The sequence below is a fragment of the Corythoichthys intestinalis genome, chromosome 19 (genome assembly GCF_030265065.1).
Source record: "Corythoichthys intestinalis isolate RoL2023-P3 chromosome 19, ASM3026506v1, whole genome shotgun sequence".
NCBI classification, from domain to species: domain Eukaryota; kingdom Metazoa; phylum Chordata; class Actinopteri; order Syngnathiformes; family Syngnathidae; genus Corythoichthys; species Corythoichthys intestinalis.
In genome coordinates, this window is record NC_080413.1 from 36,897,457 (window position 1) to 36,917,671 (window position 20,215).

Here is a 20,215-nt window from a genome sequence, read left to right on the forward strand (position 1 = left end):
ACCTACGCACTTATGAACAACTGTTTGATAAAGAAAACTGATTCATTAGTCTGCCTCCTCCTTATTTAATTTTGTTTAGTTTGTTTAAAGAAAACAAAAGGGTCATTGACACAATTTATTGCTTGCCAACAACAAATGTCATTCAAGCAGCACTTTTTTTATTTGTATTTTTTTAATTTTAAAGATTTGAATCAACTGGACTGTTGTCTTATTTGTATACTGAGAAATTCTATATTTTCTACTTAGAATCTTGATTAAAAACTCAAAAAAACTAAAAAAACAACAACAACAAAAAGTTTTCTGTAATTAAAACAGTATAGTTGTAGACTACAGTTAAGTCATGAAGCTGTAATAAAATATTATTTTTGAAGTAAATAGTCATCTATTTTGTCTTCATTGTTCCATACAGCATGCCTCAAACAACTTCAAGTTAAATTCTGAAGGTAACTGAAAATAAAAAGTGACATTAATCCGATTAATCAATGATTTAAAAAAAACATTACATGCAGTTTTTCTTGGTCCATTAACGGTTGGGTGCTTTGGCGTTTTGATTATTTGAGACATACTGACACCTACTGGTCAATAATATTCGTTACACCTTGACACTGCACACTGTTTTCCATGTGTTACACACGGTCATGTAGCTGTTATTAAAAAATAAATAAATTAAAAAAAAAAAAAAATTTTTTTAAACTTAAAAAGTAACACATTGTAGCAAAATAATTAATGCTTTACCATCTTTTAGACACATGCAGACACAAGAGACCAAAAATAGGGATAATCTGTCACAAGGGTTAGGTGTTTAGCTCAGGGTTTACTTTACTGTGCTCCAATATATGAAAATAAATCAACGATGATAAGATAATGTTGACAAAAATTCTGAAATATATATATATATATATGAAAAGAATTGAGATATTAATATTGGGTGAAAACATATGAAGAACTTGTATAAAATACTATCAGCATGACATACAGTATATATACTAAAAGTAAATGCCGATTGCATGAAAACTAAAGCATACAGAAAAAAAAACTGATGGAAGATTTGAAATCAACGCTAAAAAAATTACAGAATCAGTTAAAAAAAAACAACAACTCATGCAACAGATCGTGAATTTTCCCCCTGGTATTGTCTCCTTATGTCTTCAATATGCATTTCTTATACACTGTACAGCAATTGGAACACTAGGAACAAGCAGATAACAGAAGCAAGAAACAAATGCAACCACACAAGGATCAGCAGGAATAAAAAACCTCAACAAAACACAGATCCTAACAATATTGTCTTTAAAAAAATGGAATTATCATGGAACTTATCATGGAATTTAAAAAAAAAAAAAAAAAAAAAAAAAAAAAAGGTAACATAAGTTTAGAAAGTCCTTAAAAATATAATTTCCCCTTGAAGGCTGTTTTGGGCTCTTGTCAAGCAGTATTGTTTTGTTTAGTTTTTTCATAGTGGAGAAATTGTGAGGGTGAGAGATGCCTCTGCCTGTGGAATGATGTAGCGCTCCTCCCTAAGCAGGCGTAAAAGCAGGTTCTGCGTGTCATGAGGCCACCTGTAGATCCTTGTGTTCTGAAGCCAGCTGGGGACATGTTTCTGTGGCACAAACACATCAAGGAGAGCAAATCCTCATGTTAATTGCAGTGGACAGTTTTTTTTTCTTTTCCTAAGTACATGTACTTCAAGAATGACAAGAGAAAACATTGCTATTCCACTGGTGGCCGAAACAAAAGTCACACTGCAGCATTGAGGACTTTACTCTTTCAGTAGAATTAATTGTATAAGGCTTGGACGAAATTTGCTTTTGTTTAATATCAATCTTCTTAATATCAATCTTCTGATCTTCCACAGTAATTTGATAACTTTTAATTAATATACCTAATTTAGATGGCTTTTCTTGGCAATTTTGGAGCAGAATTAAAGGTGCAATATGTAACATTTGTGTGCAAAAATGGTACTGCAACCAGGATCAAAATATTGAAGCGTACAACATCCCCTTCTTTCCTTTTTGGGCTGCCCGATAAGTGCTTCGCAATGGAGAATCCAGCTGCATTATCATACCAACGTTTCATTTAGACATGTGCCGATTACCTGTTTCAAGGTATGCCGTGGAATGAAAACGTCAAGGTTTCAAAACCGCAAACATTTTCCGTCATACCCTCCCTAAGGTATTAGCTATTTTTTTAAGTCTAAAAAATGCATGGAGAAATCCCTCGCTTGCAGCTGCAAGACTCAACACTCTCCCACCGGTTGTTGCTTAGTTTCAGTGAGTCAGCTGTGCTACACGATGGCTGGAGGAGATTGCTGAACTTTTTCTCCCATCGAAGAAAACGAAATCTCTGGTATGGGAATACTTCGACTACCCACTAGCAACGAGAGGTAACTCCAGAATGTTTAGTGTGTCTAGTGGGGGTAAAACGTGTTTTTTTCTCTCCGGCAACTGTCTGTGTTGAGAAAGGGAGTGTGTGTATAATGTAAACATGATATGAGTCATACACACGTGCAGTTCATGGAAAATAGTTCAATTACTTTTGTTCTGATGGTAATTATGTTGACCTGTGGCTGTGGGTTTAGGCTCACCTAAAGGACTGCATTTATTTTAATTTTATTTAGATTTTTTTTTTGCAACTCAACGTTATACTTATGTTCCAAATTGCTAATATAACCGCTACTTCGCGGTTTTTCCCTTATCGCTGTGGGTTCTGGTCCCCATTAACCGCGTAAAACGAGGGATCACTGTACTTGTAGTTCAAGTCCACGCTGAAAGCAGCACAGTGGTGCATAGAGTTCAGAATCCAAAAACTTTCCAGGCTGTTGTCATTAAATACTACATTTACATTGGATTTTAGTATACAGTGATCCCTAATTTTTTGCGGTTAATGGGGACCTCCCCCCACGAAAATCGAAAATCCGCAAAGTAGAGGCGGAGTTTATTTACATTTTTGTTTTTAATTGGGTGTGTTCTATGTATTTATTCAGATTTAACAACATTAAAAAGAGACACATAAAAGAAATGTTATTTCCCTTTTTCCCCAAAAATAGATCAGTAATTAAAAACAAAATAAAACAAAACTATAACTGAAACGAACCGAAAAAACCCTTTATATGTACAGGTAGTCCGTGGGTTCCGAACGAGTTCCATTTCTACACTGGCGACCTAACCCGAATTTCCGCGTAAGTCGGAATTAACCCTTTAAGTACCCCTAAATTTCAAAATAACTCTCCAAAAAGTCCAAAGTTTTGTATTTTGTTTAATGATGGAGGATACACTGTCGCCTTGTATGACTGAGGAGCAGACTCATCTGACATGGATAAAGGACAGTTGTGCTTTGGTTTGGCCCACATAAGGCTGTAAATTGTTTACACTAATATATGTTTGTGTATGTATTTGTAAATATGTTTAGAGATACAGTTTGTGGAGTTATGTGTGAACGATTTGCTAAGAGGATTGTAAATACGTTAGCATTCATAGCATTTAAGCTAGCGGACTTTTGTTAGGCAAATTAGGCTAATTTAATCTACTAAATTTAATTATTGATCAGACTAGATGGACGTTTGAACACCATTTGTTTTGTGTAAAGTGTTTTATTTTTAAATTTAGTGTCGCTTTGAACATAAGTGTACATATGTGCCGTGTTGTTAATCTTACTTTAAAAAAGTAATTCATTACAGTAACAAATTACTTCTCCCAAAAAGTAATTGCGTTAGTAACTCAGTTACCTAAATGTAAGAGTAATTAGTTACTTGACATAGTAACTGGTGTTACCTTTTTATATATATTTTTTTCATTCCCCCCCAAAAAACGTAGTAATCTATGTTTGGATGCCGTTGCAAACGCGATGCTAGTTGGCTCCAATAATACCTGACTGTCAGTGTTGTTAATCTTACTTTAAAAGAGTAATTAATTACTGTTACAAATTACTTCTCCACGGACTCACGGAGACGAAAGAGCAGAGCAGGAGTGGGGAGGAGGGAAGGAAGTTGTGAAGCCGTTGCAAACACGATGCTAGGTGGCTCCAATAAAACCTGACTGTAACTGATAGCCTCCAAACTATGCCCACATGATGCTGCGGTACGATGGTAGATATTAAAGATACACGATAATATCGGTCACCGATAAGTATCGGCCGATAACGGCAATTATGACGTCACACAGATAATCCAGATAATAAAAAAATTCAACCGATAATGCAATCCGATAATTATATACTTGATTTTGCCTCCAAATGTGCGCAACCAAAGAATTCAGCACACCGCCTCCTCAACCCCTCCCCTCTCTGAAGCCCCTGAGGGAGGAGGGGTTGAGGAAGCGGAGTTACAAGACAAGAAGTAGTTGAATAATATGGCGGCTGTTACTAAAAAAACGACGCTCTCGCCATCTGCGAAACATGTACCGTATAAGTTCCACGAGGCAGAAAGAACGCGTCCTCATTCAAAACCACATTTAAAAATGCTTCATAAAGAATTTTGGAACAAATACGAGGCTGCTGCTAGCAGGAATGCTAAAGCTATTGTAAACACTAAGTTAAACTACAGGGCTTGTGACGATACAGAGTCGGGCTGTTTGGGAATGCAGCCCAAGGCGGGTGGTAAATTCGCATCTAAGGCTAAACACCGGCACTACTGGAGACCGATAGTCGGCAAGTAGCCGTCTTCCGACGGAGCCCGCCGCTCTGGCCAGTCCGGCAGGCCGCCGCCGCCTCGCCATAGGCGGGGCGGGCTGAGCCGGGTTCCCCGGCCTCTGGACCTCCGGCGAACACCCCGGTTTCTCGATCGTTCCCACACGGCGTGCGAGCAGAGCCAGGACCCGAATACGCCGCGGCGAACCGGCCGGGGCGGGCGGATTATCCGGTACAAATGTAGCTGCCGCCGCCGCCGAGACGAGACACGTGTTTTTTTTTTTTACCTTAATGACCCGAGAACCAAAGCCCTGGATAAAAGAAATAATGCAGTTTATACGACCACCATTCTTCATGAAAAAGTGATGTCCGGTAAGCAAGCTTATCATGACGGCACAGTGGTTATAAGATCATTTAAACATGGAGAAAACGAAGTCAGCCAGTCAATAATGCATTCAGAATGTGAAATGACGAGCGGTCAGATGACTTTGTAACGCTGCCTTTATTTTCGGCTTAATAAAACTCAGGCACGAAACAACACGCACGCGGATGCGAGCTCCAACGCCGTCCAAATAGTACTGCCGTGTAGCAGTTTAGCTGCTGTAACGCAAATGTCGTGAAAGCCGCAAATGTAAACAAAGCGCTGCAGAATGGGTACATGACATCTCGCTCTTTTGAGGTAATCATTTTCACAGTGTGCAACAAAGCATATAACATTAGCAATCACTTTTCAAATTATTTAACTTATTTGTCTGCTCAATTACAGTCACAGTAGATAATCAAATTCTTAAATCAATATTCTGTAGCCACAAATATTATTCAAAATCTTTCCTTCTTCAATTTTTTTTTTTTTTTTAGGATTAAGTATAATAAAGTATTGCTTAAAACAAGGCTGTTAAGATTATTTTCAGCTAGCTATTTTTCTTCCAAGAAATCTGAGAGAAATACACTTGAAGCGATCGCAGATAATTTCACTTATTGCCAATAGATTTACACTTAAAACTGACTAGTTTTAAGGAGGTGTGTTTTGCAGCGGATTAATGTTATATATGTTAGGAATGGCTTACTTTTAAACGCATTTTTGTGTAACTTAGGTATTTACTCTGTAATTGTTGCCAAAGGTTTACCATTACACAATGTCAGACAATCTGTCATTATTTAGATGTTTGAATTGACGACTTGTTCATACTTTATGTTGAAAAAAAGAGCAATAAATTATATTTTTGCACAGTAATATTTTCTTTTGTGTATACTTTAAAATTTTACATAAATCTTTTAATAGAATTATCGGCTTGACATTATCGGTTATCGGTTGGAATGAGGAGGAAATGATCGGTTATCGGTATCGGTTGAAAAATGCATTATCGTGCATCACTAGTAGATATCACATGTATATAGAACTAGATGCGAAATGACAGACACGGCAGTGTTAGCACATGTATAGAGACCTAGATGGGAAATAATAGACTTGCCGGCGTTAGTAAACAGCCGCCATCTTAAACAGGAAGACTTCTCAGAAAGGCTCTGTTGTAGAGAACCTTCATAGTGAACCTAAGTAACTTTTTATGTAAAATACTTCTAAATCTGCAAAATCTTGACTTGAATCTATCTTTAAATGATAAAACAGTTTTAAAACTTTCACATGTCGAAAGTAAACAGAAGGGAACTAATGCAATAACGGGAGCAATTTTAACAACTTTAACGGTTGATTCACAACATTAAATGACTTCCAAACATAGCAAAGGTTACTATGGTTTTTTTTTTTTTGGGGAATGTAAAAAAAAACATGAAAGGTAACACCAGTCAGTTTTCCAAGTGACTAATTACTCTTACATTCAGGTAATTGAGTTACTAACACAATTACGTTTTGGGAGAAGTAATTTGTAACAGTAATTAATTAATTTTTTAAAGTAAGATTAACAACCCTGACAGTCAGGTATTATTGGCGCCAACTAGCATTGCGTTTGCAATGGCGTCACAACTCCCTTCCCTCCTGCCCACTCCTACTCTGCTCTCTCGTCTCTGTGAGTTCGTGTGTCTCAGACTTTTCCCGCGTCATTTAACTAATGTAGTAATGGATAGTAACGCACGCCTTTACATCCTCAGTAACGGTAACGGCATTGCTAAAATGAGAATTAAAAAAGTAAGTAAGTAAGTAAAAAAGTAATTAATCAGATTACTTACTACTGAAAAAAATAATGCCGTTAGTAACGCCGTTATACTCTCACGCCGTTATTGACAACACTGCATATGTGTGTTTCAGCTTTACAAATTTTCAAAAGTGAAGGAAGTAAAAAACTTCAAAAACCACAATTGCCTTGTTTGCTGTCTGCCAAGATGAACAACTTCACGTTAGTGAGGACAGAAAACGTCATATTAATAAAGTAAAGTAAAAAATAAGATGCTCTGAGGTGCAATAAGATTCTGTTTACGCGAAAAAAAAACAAAAAAAACCACTAGAGACAAAATGGCGGACAACACTCCGGTGTCGTAAAGTCGAAATCACGTAAATCGAATACGTCATAACACGGAGACTACCTGTATATGTACTGTATATTTTAATAAATGCTTTTTAAGCACTGCAAATGCTATAATTAGCATATAAATGCGATATACAGTATATGAAAGAAAACAATGGTTTGTACATGTATATATACCCGAATACAAGATGGTGTTTTTTGCAAGAGGGGGTCATCTTATATTCGCGGTCTAGACATTATACCCATTCACGACGCTAGATGACGCCAGATATAATTGAAACGATGCTCTTATGACAGATCTCAGCTACTCTCTCCATTAACGACGCTAGATGGCGCCAGATATCATTTAAGCGATGTTCTGTCATGACAGATCTCAGCTACTAGTTTAACCAGTTTGCATTATTTTATTGCAATGTTTTTCCTTATTCAGATTTGTTTCAAGACTACAGTTACAGTTAGACTTCACTTTGATAGTTAATGCAGTTATTGCAATTTTGTTGTTTTATCACAATAGATTGGTTTATTTACATTTCAAAAACCAGAAGCCATTAATTTACGAATGTGATTGCACTTTAGTTTACATATTTAAATGTTCAGATATTAAGATTTGAATGAGGCAAAATAACATGCTTTTTCTCTCAAATATATTGTTATAATTGTTTGTTTCAGATGTACTGTAATTATTTTCTGTATAAAAATGAATTTGGTGTTGAAAAAGTCTTTTTTCAAACTTGAGTCTTGAAAAAGAGGGGGGTCGTCTTATAATCAGGGCCGTCTTATATTCGGGCCAATACGGTACCTGAATACATCTTAACATTTTAATACCGTCTATATATATATATATATATATTTTTTTTTTTAATTGAAAAAAAAAATCCGCGATGGAATGAGGGTGCGAAATTTGAAGCGTGAAGTATCGAGGGATCACTGTATTAATGGTTTATACTTACTGCTGTTCTGCAGATATTGGGAATCAACAAAACAAAAATACTAGGGCTGTCAAAATTATCGCGTTAACGGGCGGTAATTAATTTTTTAAAATTAATCACGTTAAAATATTTGACGCAATTAATGCACGTGCCCTGCTCAAACAGACTAAAATGACAGTACAGAGTAATGTACGCTTGTTACTTGTTTTTTGGTGTTTGGCTCTCTCTGCTGGTGCTTGGGTCCAACTGATTTTATGGGTTAGTACCATGAGTGAGCATGGTGTAATTATTGACATCAACAATTGTGAGCTACTAGTTTATTTTTCTGATTGAAAATTTTACAAATTTTAATAAAACGAAAACATTAAGAGGGGTTTTAATATAAAATTTCTGTAACTTGTACTAACATTTATCTTTTAAGAACTACAAGTCTTTCTATCCATGGATCGCTTTAAGAGAATGTTAATAATGTTAATGCCATATTGTTGATTTATTGTTATATTAAACAAATACAGTACTTATGTACCGTATGTTGAATGTATATATCCATCTTGTGTCTTATCTTTCCATTCCAACAATAATTTACAGAAAAATATGGCATATTTTATAGATGGTTGGAACTGCGATTAATTACGATTAATTAATTTTTAAACTGTAATTAACTCAATTAAAGTTTTTAATTTTAACCGTTTGACAGCCCTAAAAAATACATACATATATATATATATATATATATTAGGGCTGTCAAAATTATCGCGTTAACGGGCGGTAATTAATTTTTTTTAGTTAATCACGTTAAAATATTTGACGCAATTAACGCACATGCCCCGCTCAAACAGATTAAAATGACAGCACAGTGTCATGTCCACTTGTTACTTGTGTTTTTTGTATCCCTCTGCTGGCGCTTTGGTGCGACTGATTTTATGGGTTTAAGCACCGTGAGCATTGCGTAATTATTGACACCAACAATGGCGAGCTACTAGTTTATTTTTTGATTGAAAATTTTACAAATTTTGTTAAAACGAAAACATTAAGCGGGGTTTTAATAAAAAATTTCTATAACTTGTACTAACATATATCTTTTAAGAACTAAAAGTCTTTCTATCCATGGATCGCTTTAACAGAATGTTAAAGTTAATGCCATCTTGTTGATTTATTGTTATAATTAACAAATACAGTACTTATGTACAGTATGTTGAATGTATGTATCCATCTTGTGTCTTATCTTTCCATTCCAACAATCATTTACAGAAAAATATGGCATATTTTATACGTGGTTTGCATTGCGATTAATTACGATTAATTCATTTTTAAGCTGTGATTAACTCGATTAAAAATTTTAATTGTTTGACAGCCCTAAAAAAATACATAAAGTTATTTGAAATGTCAGTGATGGAACTATAAAATTGTAATGTTTTACTCACCTTAGTCGCATTGGAGAACAAGACCGGTATCAGTCTGAAGTTCAGACAGCCTTGTTGGATGAATTCATTTTGAATCTGGAGGGAAAAAAACATAAAAGGATTGTCATTTTGAAATTAATTCACATCACACATTTATTGTCTTTGTGTAGTTAAGACACAGCCTAGCTATTCTTGTTCAAACAATCAAAACTACATTGCTCATTAATTAAGTGTATATTATGGTGCTGCATCACAATATGTCACCTGGTTGTGGATGTACTTGGTGTGCAGCCCATGCTCGTCATCACCATCCCCTTCGACATCTTCCTTGTACTTGGGGCTGATTGCCACAATGATGAGGACGGATTTCTGCAAAATTATCAGTTCATGACCCCTTTTAGTGTCTACTGTACAAAATGTTAGACTTACATCATTCAAAAATCTGTCCATCCATCTGGTGATGCCCATTCGTCTGGTCGCATTGTCAAATATGTCAATCTAGAAACAAATACACGTAGTGGGCCTGGGGTGTTAATGGTACTGGTAATGTTTGAGAAGAGAAGATTGTAAAGAAATAGTGGTGCCTACTGCTGGTTTGAAGCCCTGACTTATTAGAAATTTGGTGAAGACAGTCATTTCATCAGCTGCGTCCACTGAATACGTGATGAAAACATTCCCTGCAATTACAAAAAAGACACAACTGCATTCTCATTTAGCCAGACATGAAAGGTTGGTTAGACCCAGAACTAATCCATACAGTATATTACTATTCTCTTAAATTAACAGATGACGACACACAATTCAGGAGCAAAAGAAAGCAATAATACGAATAATAACTAAAACATGGAACAAAATATAGAATTAACTGAGAACAAAAAGACAGGAAAGAATCATTTTATCATATTGTAAACCAACCCAGGTTTCGCACCTGTCTTTGATGGAATCAATCGGAAAAGGTTCTTTCTCCGGAGGAGAAATTTATATTGTTTCTATACAAATGAGCAAGTACACTGCTGGCCAAAAGTATTGGCACCCCTGCAATTCTGTCAAATAATGCTCAATTTCTCCCAGAAAATGATTGCAATTACAAATGCTTTGGGAGTAATGTCTTCTTTTATTTTATTTGCAATGACAAAATAAAAAAGAGAATGAAAAAAATGATTCAATGAATCATTTTACACAAAACTCCAAAAATGGGCCAGACAAAAGTATTGGCACCCTCCGCCTAATACTTGGTAGCACAACCTTTAGACAAAATAACTGCGAACAGCCGCTTCTGGTATCCATCAATGAGTTTCTTACAATGCTCTGCTGGAATTTTAGACCATTCTGCTTTGGTCAACTGCTCCAGTCTCTGAGATTTGAATGGTGCCTTCTCCAAACTGCCGTTTTCAAATGTCTCCACAGGTGTTCAATGGGATTCAGGTCTGGACTCATTGCTGGCCACTTTAGAAGTCTCCAGTACTTTCCCTCAAACCATTTTCTAATGCTTTTTGAAGTGTGTTTTGGGTCATTGTCCTGCTGGAAGCCCCATGACCTCTGAAGGAGACCCATCTTTCTCACACTGTGCCCTACATTATGCTGCAAAATTTGTTGGTAGTCTTCAGACGTCATAATGCCATGCACACGGTCAAGCAGTCCAGTGCTAGAGGCAGCAAAGCAACCCCAAAACATCAGGGAACCTCCGCCATGTTTGACTGTGGGGACCGTGTTCTTTTCTTTGAAGGCCTCGTTTTTCCCCCCCCTGTAAACTCTATGTTGATGCCTTTTCCTAAAAAGCTCTACTTTTGTCTCATCTAACCAGAGAACATTCTTCCAAAACATTTTTGGCTTTCTCAGGTAAGTTTTAGCAAACTCCAGCCTGGTATTTTTATGTCTCTGGGTTAGAAGTGGGGTCTTCCTGGGTATCGTACCATAGAGTCCTTTTTCATTGGTTGACACTGTTGTACCCTCGGACTGCAGAACAGCTTTAACTTGTTTGGATGTTAGTCGAGGTTCTTTATCCACCATCCGCACATCTTTCGTTGAAATCTCTCATCAATTTTTCTTTTCCATCCACATCCAGGGAGGTTGGCCACAATGTCATGGGCTTTACACTTATTGATCACACTGCACACGGTAGACACTGAACCATTCAGGTCTTTGGAGATGGACTTGAAGCCTTGAGATTGCCCAAGCTTCCTCACAATTTTGCTTCTCAAGTCCTCAGACAGGTCTTTGGTCTTCTTTCTTTTCTCCATGCTCAATGTGGTACACACAAGGACAGAGGTTGAGTCAACTTTAATCCATTTTAACTGGCTGAAAGTGTGATTTCGTTATTGCCACCACCTGTTAGGTGCCACAGGTAAGAAACAGGTGCTGTTAATTACTCAAATTAGAGAAGCATTACATGATTTTTCAAAGGGTTCCAATACTTTTTTCCAGCCCATTTTTGGAGTTTTGTGTAAAATGATAATGATTTAATTTTTTTTCCCATTGCAAGCAAAATCAATGAATATATTACTACCAAAGCATTTGTAATTTCAATCATTTTCTGGGAGAAATTGAGCATTATCTGACAGAATTGCAGGGGTGCAAATACTTTTGGCCAGCACTGTATTTTGCAATTTAATAAGAGATGCTTTTTAGTTTAAGCCAACAGAACAAACTTAAAATTTCAAATGTTCAAATTGTTTTCCCTGTTGTACCGAACCAGTACCGAACCGTGACCCCCGTAATGAGGAATGTACCAAACCATGACTTGTGTGGACTGTTACACCCGTAATATATAAACTATATATTTATATATGTATATTATAATAAGATTATATATGTAGTACTATGTAATCAAAAAATGTGAATATCCTGAAAAGGATGTTGTTTTATTAGGCTAAAAATCTTAATCAGCTCCAACAACAAGGATGCGAGATACATCATTGTACGTGTAATGGCGCAATAAAATTTGTCATTTTCATCTTTTATGTTAAATTGCCAAAATAAAACAATTTTTAGTTGATATTCTAATTTTTGCGGTAGTACTGTATGTATGTGTATAGACGTACAAAGTTCCTTTAACTTTGCTAATTACGATTTTTTACATTTTTAAAAGAACATTTTCCGGATATTGTAATTTTCTGAGTATATATACACTGTATTTTTCGGAATACAAGGCGCATCTGACTATAAGGCGCGACCCACCAAATTTGACACAAAAAAGGCATTTGTTCAGTACTATAAGCCACAGCTGTCCTCACTGTATTATGGGATATTTACACCAAAAGATAATAATAATAATACATTTTATTTATAACGCACTTTACATTTGAAAAACAAATCTCAAAGTGCACATTGCCATGTAATAAAATAAAAAGACTTAAGAATAAAAGAGTAAAAGCAAAAATAGACAGAAACATAGATAAAATTGGTTAGAAATCAGATAAAATAAGATGGATAAAATTAGCCAGGGTAAGCTTTTTTAAAAAGGTAGGTTTTTTTCAAAAGATATTAACCGGAAACACTTTATTTCACGGTGGCGTCAAAAGACTGCCATCAGACCGTTATAATTACGACGTGACGCATGAGCATTAATGAATGCTTATGACTGATGTCATTTAGTGTAATCTGACAAAATACCTCACTTTTGAATGGATGTAAAAGATCCGAGCTGGACATAAATGGAGGTAGTGAAAAACTTGGCCGGATGACACTTTTTTGACATCTGTCACAAGCATTCATTAATGCCCATGACAGAGTCATGTCATAATTATGACAGTCTGATGACAGTCTTAAATGTTCCCTGTTTACCCAAATAAATCAACAAATAAGCCGCACTGGACTATAAGCCGCAGGATTCAAAATGAGGGAAAAAGTGCCGGCTTATAGTTCGAAAATTACAGGTACAGTGGGGCAAATAAGTATTTAGTTGTGACTTATATGATTATATGATTAAAATACATTTTACGTTGACAATTACCAATTGGAGTGAAAGAAGAACTTTGACTTGAGCACATACAGTGGGGCAAATAAGTATTTAGTCAACCACCAATTGTGCAAGTTCTCTGACTTGAAAATATTAGAGAGGCCTGTAATTGTCAACATGTGTAAACCTCAACCATGAGAGGCAGAATGTGGAAAAAAACAGAAAATCACATTGTTTGATTTTTAAAGAATTTATTTGCAAATCATGGTGGAAAATAAGTATTTGGTCAATACCAAAAGTTCATCTCAATACTTTGTTATGTACCCTTTGTTGGCAATAACGGAGGCCAAACATTTTCTATAACTCTTCACAAGCTTTTCACACACTGTTGCTGGTATTTTGGCCCATTCCTCCATGCAGAGCTCCTCTAGAGCAGTGATGTTTTGGGGCTGTCGTTGGGCAACACGGACTCTCAACTCCCTCCTCACTCCGTGGCGTCAAAATGATAACAAGAACGGTGAGCAAAAATCCCAGAACCACACGGGGGGATCTAGTGAATGACCTACAGAGAGCTGGGACCACAGTAACAAAGGCTACTATCAGTAACACAATGCGCCGCCAGGGACTCAAATCCTGCACTGCTAGACGTGTCCCCCTCCTGAAAAAGCACACGTCCAGGCCCGTCTGCGGTTCGCTAGAGAGCATTTGGATGATCCAGAAGAGAACTGGGAGAATGTGTTATTGTCAGATGAATCCAAAATAGGTATTATTATATATAGGTATAATTTTTGGTAGAAACACAGGTTCTCGTGTTTGGAGGAGAAAGAATACTGAATTGCACCATACCCACTATGAAGCATGGGGGTGGAAACATCATGCTTTGGGGCTGTTTTTCTGCAAAGGGACCCGGACGACTGATCTGTGTAAAGGAAAGAATGAATGGAATGGTACCGAGAGATTTTGAGTGAAAATCTCCTTCCATCTGCAAGCGCATCGAAGATGAGACGTGGCTGGTTCTTTCAGCATGACAATGATCCCAAACACACAGCCAGGGCAAAAAAGAAGTGGCTTCGTAAGAAGCATTTAAAGGTCCTGGAGTGGCCTAGCCAGTCTCCAGATCTCAACCCCATGGAAAATCTGTGGAGGGAGTTGAAAGTCCGTGTTGCCCAACGACAGCCCCAAAACATCACTGCTCTAGAGGAGATCTGCATGGAGGAATGGGCCAAAATACCAGCAACAGTGTGTGAAAAGCTTGTGAAGAGTTACAGAAAACATTTGGCCTCCGTTATTGCCAACAAAGGGTACGTAACAAAGTATTGAGATGAACTTTTGGTATTGACCAAATACTTATTTTCCATCATGATTTGCAAATAAATTCTTTAAAAATCAAACATTGTGATTTTCTGTTTTTTTTCCACATTCTGTCTCTCATGGTTGAGGTTTACCAATGTTGACAATTACAGGCCTCTCTAATATTTTCAAGTGGGAGAACTTGCACAATTAGTGGTTGACTAAATTCTTATTTGCCCCACTGTATATGTGTGTGCGTGTGTATGTATTTTTTATTGTATCCGTGACTTACGGTATTCTTCAGGTAAAGTGATAGTCTTCCTTGTCTCTCTAGTACCTGTTCCTGGATTTGCCTGAATTGGGTAACCTAAACTGACCTCACAGATGACATCCCTCGGAGCCACCCCAGCTTGTGGTTGAGGGGTATTAATGGCATTTGAAACATCTTTACAATGCATATTATTTCCGGGATGGTTCCTGCAAAAAGAAATAATTCACAAATGAGAGGTGAGAGTTAAATATTACAGGGATGAGTAAGGCTTAATACCATGCCCGCTGGTAGGGTGGTACTCTCTGATGTGGACACGCACAGTGTTTAAGACAACTCTCCTTCATTGGATGGAAGCCTGCAGGGACACAAAATGGTAGACAATCACTCAAACCCTCAACTATTTTAAATTGATACGGCTGACGAACGATAGGGGTGTAACAATTCATGGTTCTCGATATACTGTGGAATGAAAAAGTATCTGAACCTTTTGGAATTTCTCACAGTTCTGCATAAAATCACCATCAAATGTGATCTGATATTTGTCAAAATCACACAGATAAAAATACAGTGTCTGCTTTAACAAAAACCACCCAAACATTTATAGGTTTTCATATTAGAATTAGACTGTTCATACAGCATGAATCAGATACAAAAAAAATGTGAATTGACCTGACACTTCACCAAATCTGTCCTCCATACTTACAGTGGCCAGGTGCATGTGCTGCTGGGTAGCGTGGTGGAACGTAGTAGCCGGCGTTGGTGTCAGATATGAGTGGAAGTGGCTGCTCCAAGCCATCTGCCTCATTAACTGAACTCTCAGAGGAGTTTTGACGTTTATTAAAACTACTATGGTGATTCCCTTCTTGTCTTGGAAGCCAAACATAGGCACCCTGGATGTCTGTATTCTGTGGATTGAAGAACGGGTCGGAGGGAGGAGGACTTATTTTGGATACACTTTGAAAATAACGCTGAAGTAGTCTCTCCCGGTTGACATGGATGTTCATGTCCCCAGTTTGATCCCAGATTCTGCTGTTCCCCGGTCCACTGCATTGCTGGCAATTAGGGGGCCAGTCCAAACCTGGACTGGAGGGTGTCATGTTCTCGTCCACCTCGACAGGAACACTTTGATGAGGGCAGAATCCTGAAGTAGCATCAGTAAAATAAAGACATTTCAAATAACTATGTGAACAATGTGATGACTGTTTAGTAGTAAAAGTCTGTTCCTTACCATTTGAAAAGTCCATTACTGTTATAATCTAAGCAAATGTAGACTGCAGGAATTCAAACAAAACCTATGAATAAAAAATATACATTGATTGACCTGAGCAATAGTATGTTTTATTCATTATGGTGAGTGTATAACAGATGCATTGGAAGGTCTGAATCAGGGGTCGGCAACCCAAAATACTGAAAGAGCCATATTGGACCAAAAAACAAATATGTCTGGAGCCGCAAAAATTTAAAAGCCTTATAATGAAGGCAACACATCCTGTATTTACAGTATCTAGAGTGAGGAGCAGAAGTATGCACCCCTTGTGATTTTGCAAGTTCACCCACTTACAAAACAGGTAGAGGTCTAAAATTTCAATCATAGATGCATTTCCACTTATATAGACATAATCTAAAAAAAATAAATCCTCAATAACTTATTTGTAATTTACTGAGGTTAATAAAATACTTATTAACCCCTGCACTTGCACCCCTGAGAATCAGCAATAAGTATGACACTCAAAGAGTTGTCAGTCTACCTTAAAAACCACCCGTTTGAGCTCTTCATTGTTACCTTTGCACCCCATAGTCAGTCATAAACCAACTGCCATCATGGGCAAGACAAGAGAGCTTTCGAAAGACACCAGAGAGAAAAGATTTTGAGGTCTACAAAGCTAGAAAAGGCGATGGGACAATTGGAAAGCAGCTGGTGGTGATAATAAATCAACGGTTGCAGCAAATGTTAGAAAACGGAAAGGGCTGAATGACAGGCGAGTCACGACCTCTGCTGCCCATTCACTCTTCCAAGATGTAGATGTAGAGAGCATGTACGCCCCCTTGTCCCTGTTGATGGTCCTCGGGCCCCGCTTGCGGATCTCAGTGGCCTCCCTGATCCAGCGCTGATGTTTGTTTTCTTCGGTGCGGATGACTCTGGCCTTTTCCCAGTCCATGATGTGGTTTTCCCTTTTGCAGTGATCGGTGATGGCTGATTTGTGATGTTCTTGTTGTGATTGTTCTTTTATTGCCCTTGTTTGTCTTATTGTTGTCTCCTATTCACATTCCTTCTTGTGTTCTGTTTTTCTTGTAATGAAGATCCTCCCTGTCTCCCCGATGTATGATTTATTGCATGATTTGTATTGAATTTCATGTATTGAGTTGCATTTGTTTTCTGGATGGATTTTGTCCTTTGGGTGGACCAATATCTGGCGTAGTGTCGTGTGTGGTTTGACCGGTATGCTTATGTTGTATTTTTTTCATGACCCTTTGGATACGTTCCGTGACTCCCCTCACGTATGGCAACACCACCATATCTCTGTGTTCTTGTTTTGTTTGTTTTTTCCTCCGCCTTTGTGTTGTGTTGTTCTTGTTTTTGACCTGTCCTGCACCTTTTTCTATTGCCCACTGTGGATACTGACACCTTTTTAATGCCTGTTGTATATGTTTTTCTTCCTGTGTTTTGTCTTCCGGGTCTGTTATTATTGCCATGCGTTCATGTAGTGTTCTGACTACTGACAGTTTGTGGATAGTGGGGTGTTCCGATGTCCATAGAAGGTATTGGTCAGTGTGTGTGGATTTCCTGTGTACTTTTATTTGGATGTCGCCGTTGTCTGTGTGGTGTATGTTTATGTCCAGAAAGGCTATGGATTGATCTATTTCTTCTTCATGGGAGAATTTGATGCTGCCGGTGGTGTCCATGGTGTTGAGGTTGTCCGTGGTCCATACACAACGACTCACGGAATTCAATACAACTAGATCTAGAGAAGATTTGTGTGGCGGAATGGACCAAAATCCCTGTTTCCATATGTGAAAACATGGTGAAGAACTACAGAAAGCTTCTGACCTCTGTAATTGCAAACAAAGGTTTCTGCACTAAATATTAGCACTGATTTTCTCAGGGGTACAAATACTTATGAACCCCAGTAAATTACAAACAAATTATTGAAAAAAAAACATTCAATGTGAGTTCTGGATTTTTTTTTTTTTAGATGAAGTCTCTATAAGTGGAAATGGATCTATGATTGAAATTTCAGACCTCGACCTATTTTCTAAGTGGGTGAACTTGCAAAATCACAAGGGGTGCAAATACTTCTGCTCCTCACTGTATATTAGCAATATTAACTAACTATCAAAATGACTAAGTTGTCAATGAGCCCTCATGATTAAATGTTTATTTTCCCTGCAGTGCTACCTATAGAGCTTGATGCACCACGTGACTACTCTGTTATACAAGGTTTAACTTTATTACAATATTAATGAATTATAAGAATCTTTGTGTGTCATGTTTGTCCTCCTACAGAAACCATATTAAAACAAAAATATATTTCCCACCCCCATCTTTTTCCATTTTCAAACATTTTTGAAAAACTCCAGGAAGCCACTGTAGCAGTGCGAAAGAGCCACGGGTTGCTGACCCCTGGTCTGAATCATAAGAAATGGTGTCTGATAAAGTGCAGTTCTACTTCAGTGAATACTAAAAACACAATAAAAACATTTTGAATCAATTTCTGTTGACAGTCAGTATTAAATGAAATTTATTATCTAATAAAAGCAGAATCAGCGAACATTTGACTGTGTTTTGGATCTCATTACATTGTGCAAGTATTCATATTGTTGTGTAAAAAAAAAAAAATGTAATAACATGTCAAATCAATGTCACTTCCAAAGTATATCATCAGAATAGAATATACAGTACAGTACTTTTCCATTGTTAAGTATGCAACATTATGAGCCTTTTGGACAGGGTTGAAAGACGAGAATCAACATAAAGTGCTCACCAGTACAAAGGTCAAAACCAGCGCCCGGAACACCTGACAGGTAGTTTTAAAGGAATTCCAAACAAAACATAAAGTTCAGTTTGATGAAGCCTTCAAATTTGGACAGGAGGAATGAGAAACCTTTCTGTCGAAGTGCTTCGCCTGGAGCCCTAGGACAAACCTGTTCTCTCACACAAGCAGGAAATATTCCTACAGCTACCTACCCCTTTCAGCTTTAACAGCCAATCAGAAGTCAGATACCACATTTCCCCCCCCCTTCTTCCTTCGTTTCATTCTTTCTTTTTTTTCTTTAAATTTTTTATTTTTTATTTTTTTTACGGTCAATCCAACTTCCAATTAGAAATGTGTTTCTGAATTACAGTGGACCAGATACTGCATAAATATACAAACATGCAATTAAAATAGTAATCCAATATTAAGAATAATAATTACTTGGGGCTTTGCTATAGCAAAGGCAGGGGGACACATCTGGCAGTGCAGGATTTGAGTCCCTGGCGGCGCATTGTGTTACTGATAGTAGCCTTCGTTACTGTGGTCCCAGCTCTCTGTAGGTCATTCAGTAGGTCCCCCCGTGTGTTTCTGGGATTTTTGCTCACTGTTCTTGTTATCATTTTGACGCCACGGGGTGAGATCTTGCATGGGGCCCCAGATCGAGGGAGATTATCAGTGGTCTTGTATGTCTTCCATTTTTTAATAATTGCTCCCACAGTTGATTTCTTTACACCAAGCGTTTTACCTATTGCAGATTCAGTCTTCCCAGCCTGGTGCAGGTCTACAATTTTGTCTCTGGTGTCCTTCGACAGCTATTTGGTCTTGGCCATAGTGGAGTTTGGAGTGTGACTGACTGAGATTGTGGACAGGTGTCTTTTATAACGAAAATGAGTTAAAACAGGTGCCATTAATACAGGTAACGAGTGGAGCCTCGTTAGACCTCGTTAGAAGAATTTAGACCTCTATGACAGCCAGAAATCTTGCTTGTTTGTAGGTGACCAAATACTTACTTTCCACTGTAATTTGGAAATAAATTCTTTAAAAATCAAACAATGTGATTTTCTGTTTGTTTTTTTTCCACATCGTGTCTCTCATGGTTGAGGTTTACCCATGCTGACAATTACAGGCCTCTCTAATCTTTTCAAGTAGGAGAACTTGCACAATTGGTGGTTGACTAAATACTTATTTGCCCTACTGTACATACACACACACACCTGAGCATCTGACAGTTCCTGGCTAAAAAGTGCATCACACTGTTGGAGCAAACTTCTCCATCTCAACTGGCACAGTTATATTTCCTTCTTTTCCAAATCAAGAAAATCTACAAAAAGACCCGCTTTGAGCAGC

General features: G+C 37.5%; 1 protein-coding gene across 1 annotated transcript; it reads right to left on the bottom strand.

Moving 5' to 3' along the window:
- Positions 1–310: 310 nt before the first annotated feature.
- Positions 311–19,022, bottom strand: traf3ip2a (TRAF3 interacting protein 2a). Its single transcript, XM_057823152.1, has 10 exons — positions 18,878–19,022; positions 16,123–16,186; positions 15,598–16,035; positions 15,171–15,249; positions 14,916–15,100; positions 10,024–10,112; positions 9,865–9,933; positions 9,700–9,804; positions 9,457–9,531; positions 311–1,600 (listed from the first exon to the last, which is right to left on the bottom strand). The coding sequence occupies exons 2-10, from the start codon at positions 16,136–16,138 to the stop codon at positions 1,454–1,456; spliced, it is 1,203 nt and encodes a 400-aa protein (XP_057679135.1). The 5' UTR covers positions 16,139–16,186; positions 18,878–19,022; the 3' UTR covers positions 311–1,453.
- Between the last annotated feature and the right edge of the window lie 1,193 nt (positions 19,023–20,215).

Excerpts from the sequence above, each read along its gene's own strand:
- traf3ip2a (XM_057823152.1), bottom strand. Across the intron at positions 15,250-15,597 it reads AGCACATGCACCTGGCCACT|GCTTCCATCCAATGAAGGAG; the intron begins GTAAGTATGGAG and ends GTGTCCCTGCAG. Across the intron at positions 9,934-10,023 it reads GTCAGGGCTTCAAACCAGCA|ATTGACATATTTGACAATGC; the intron begins GTAGGCACCACT and ends ATTTGTTTCTAG.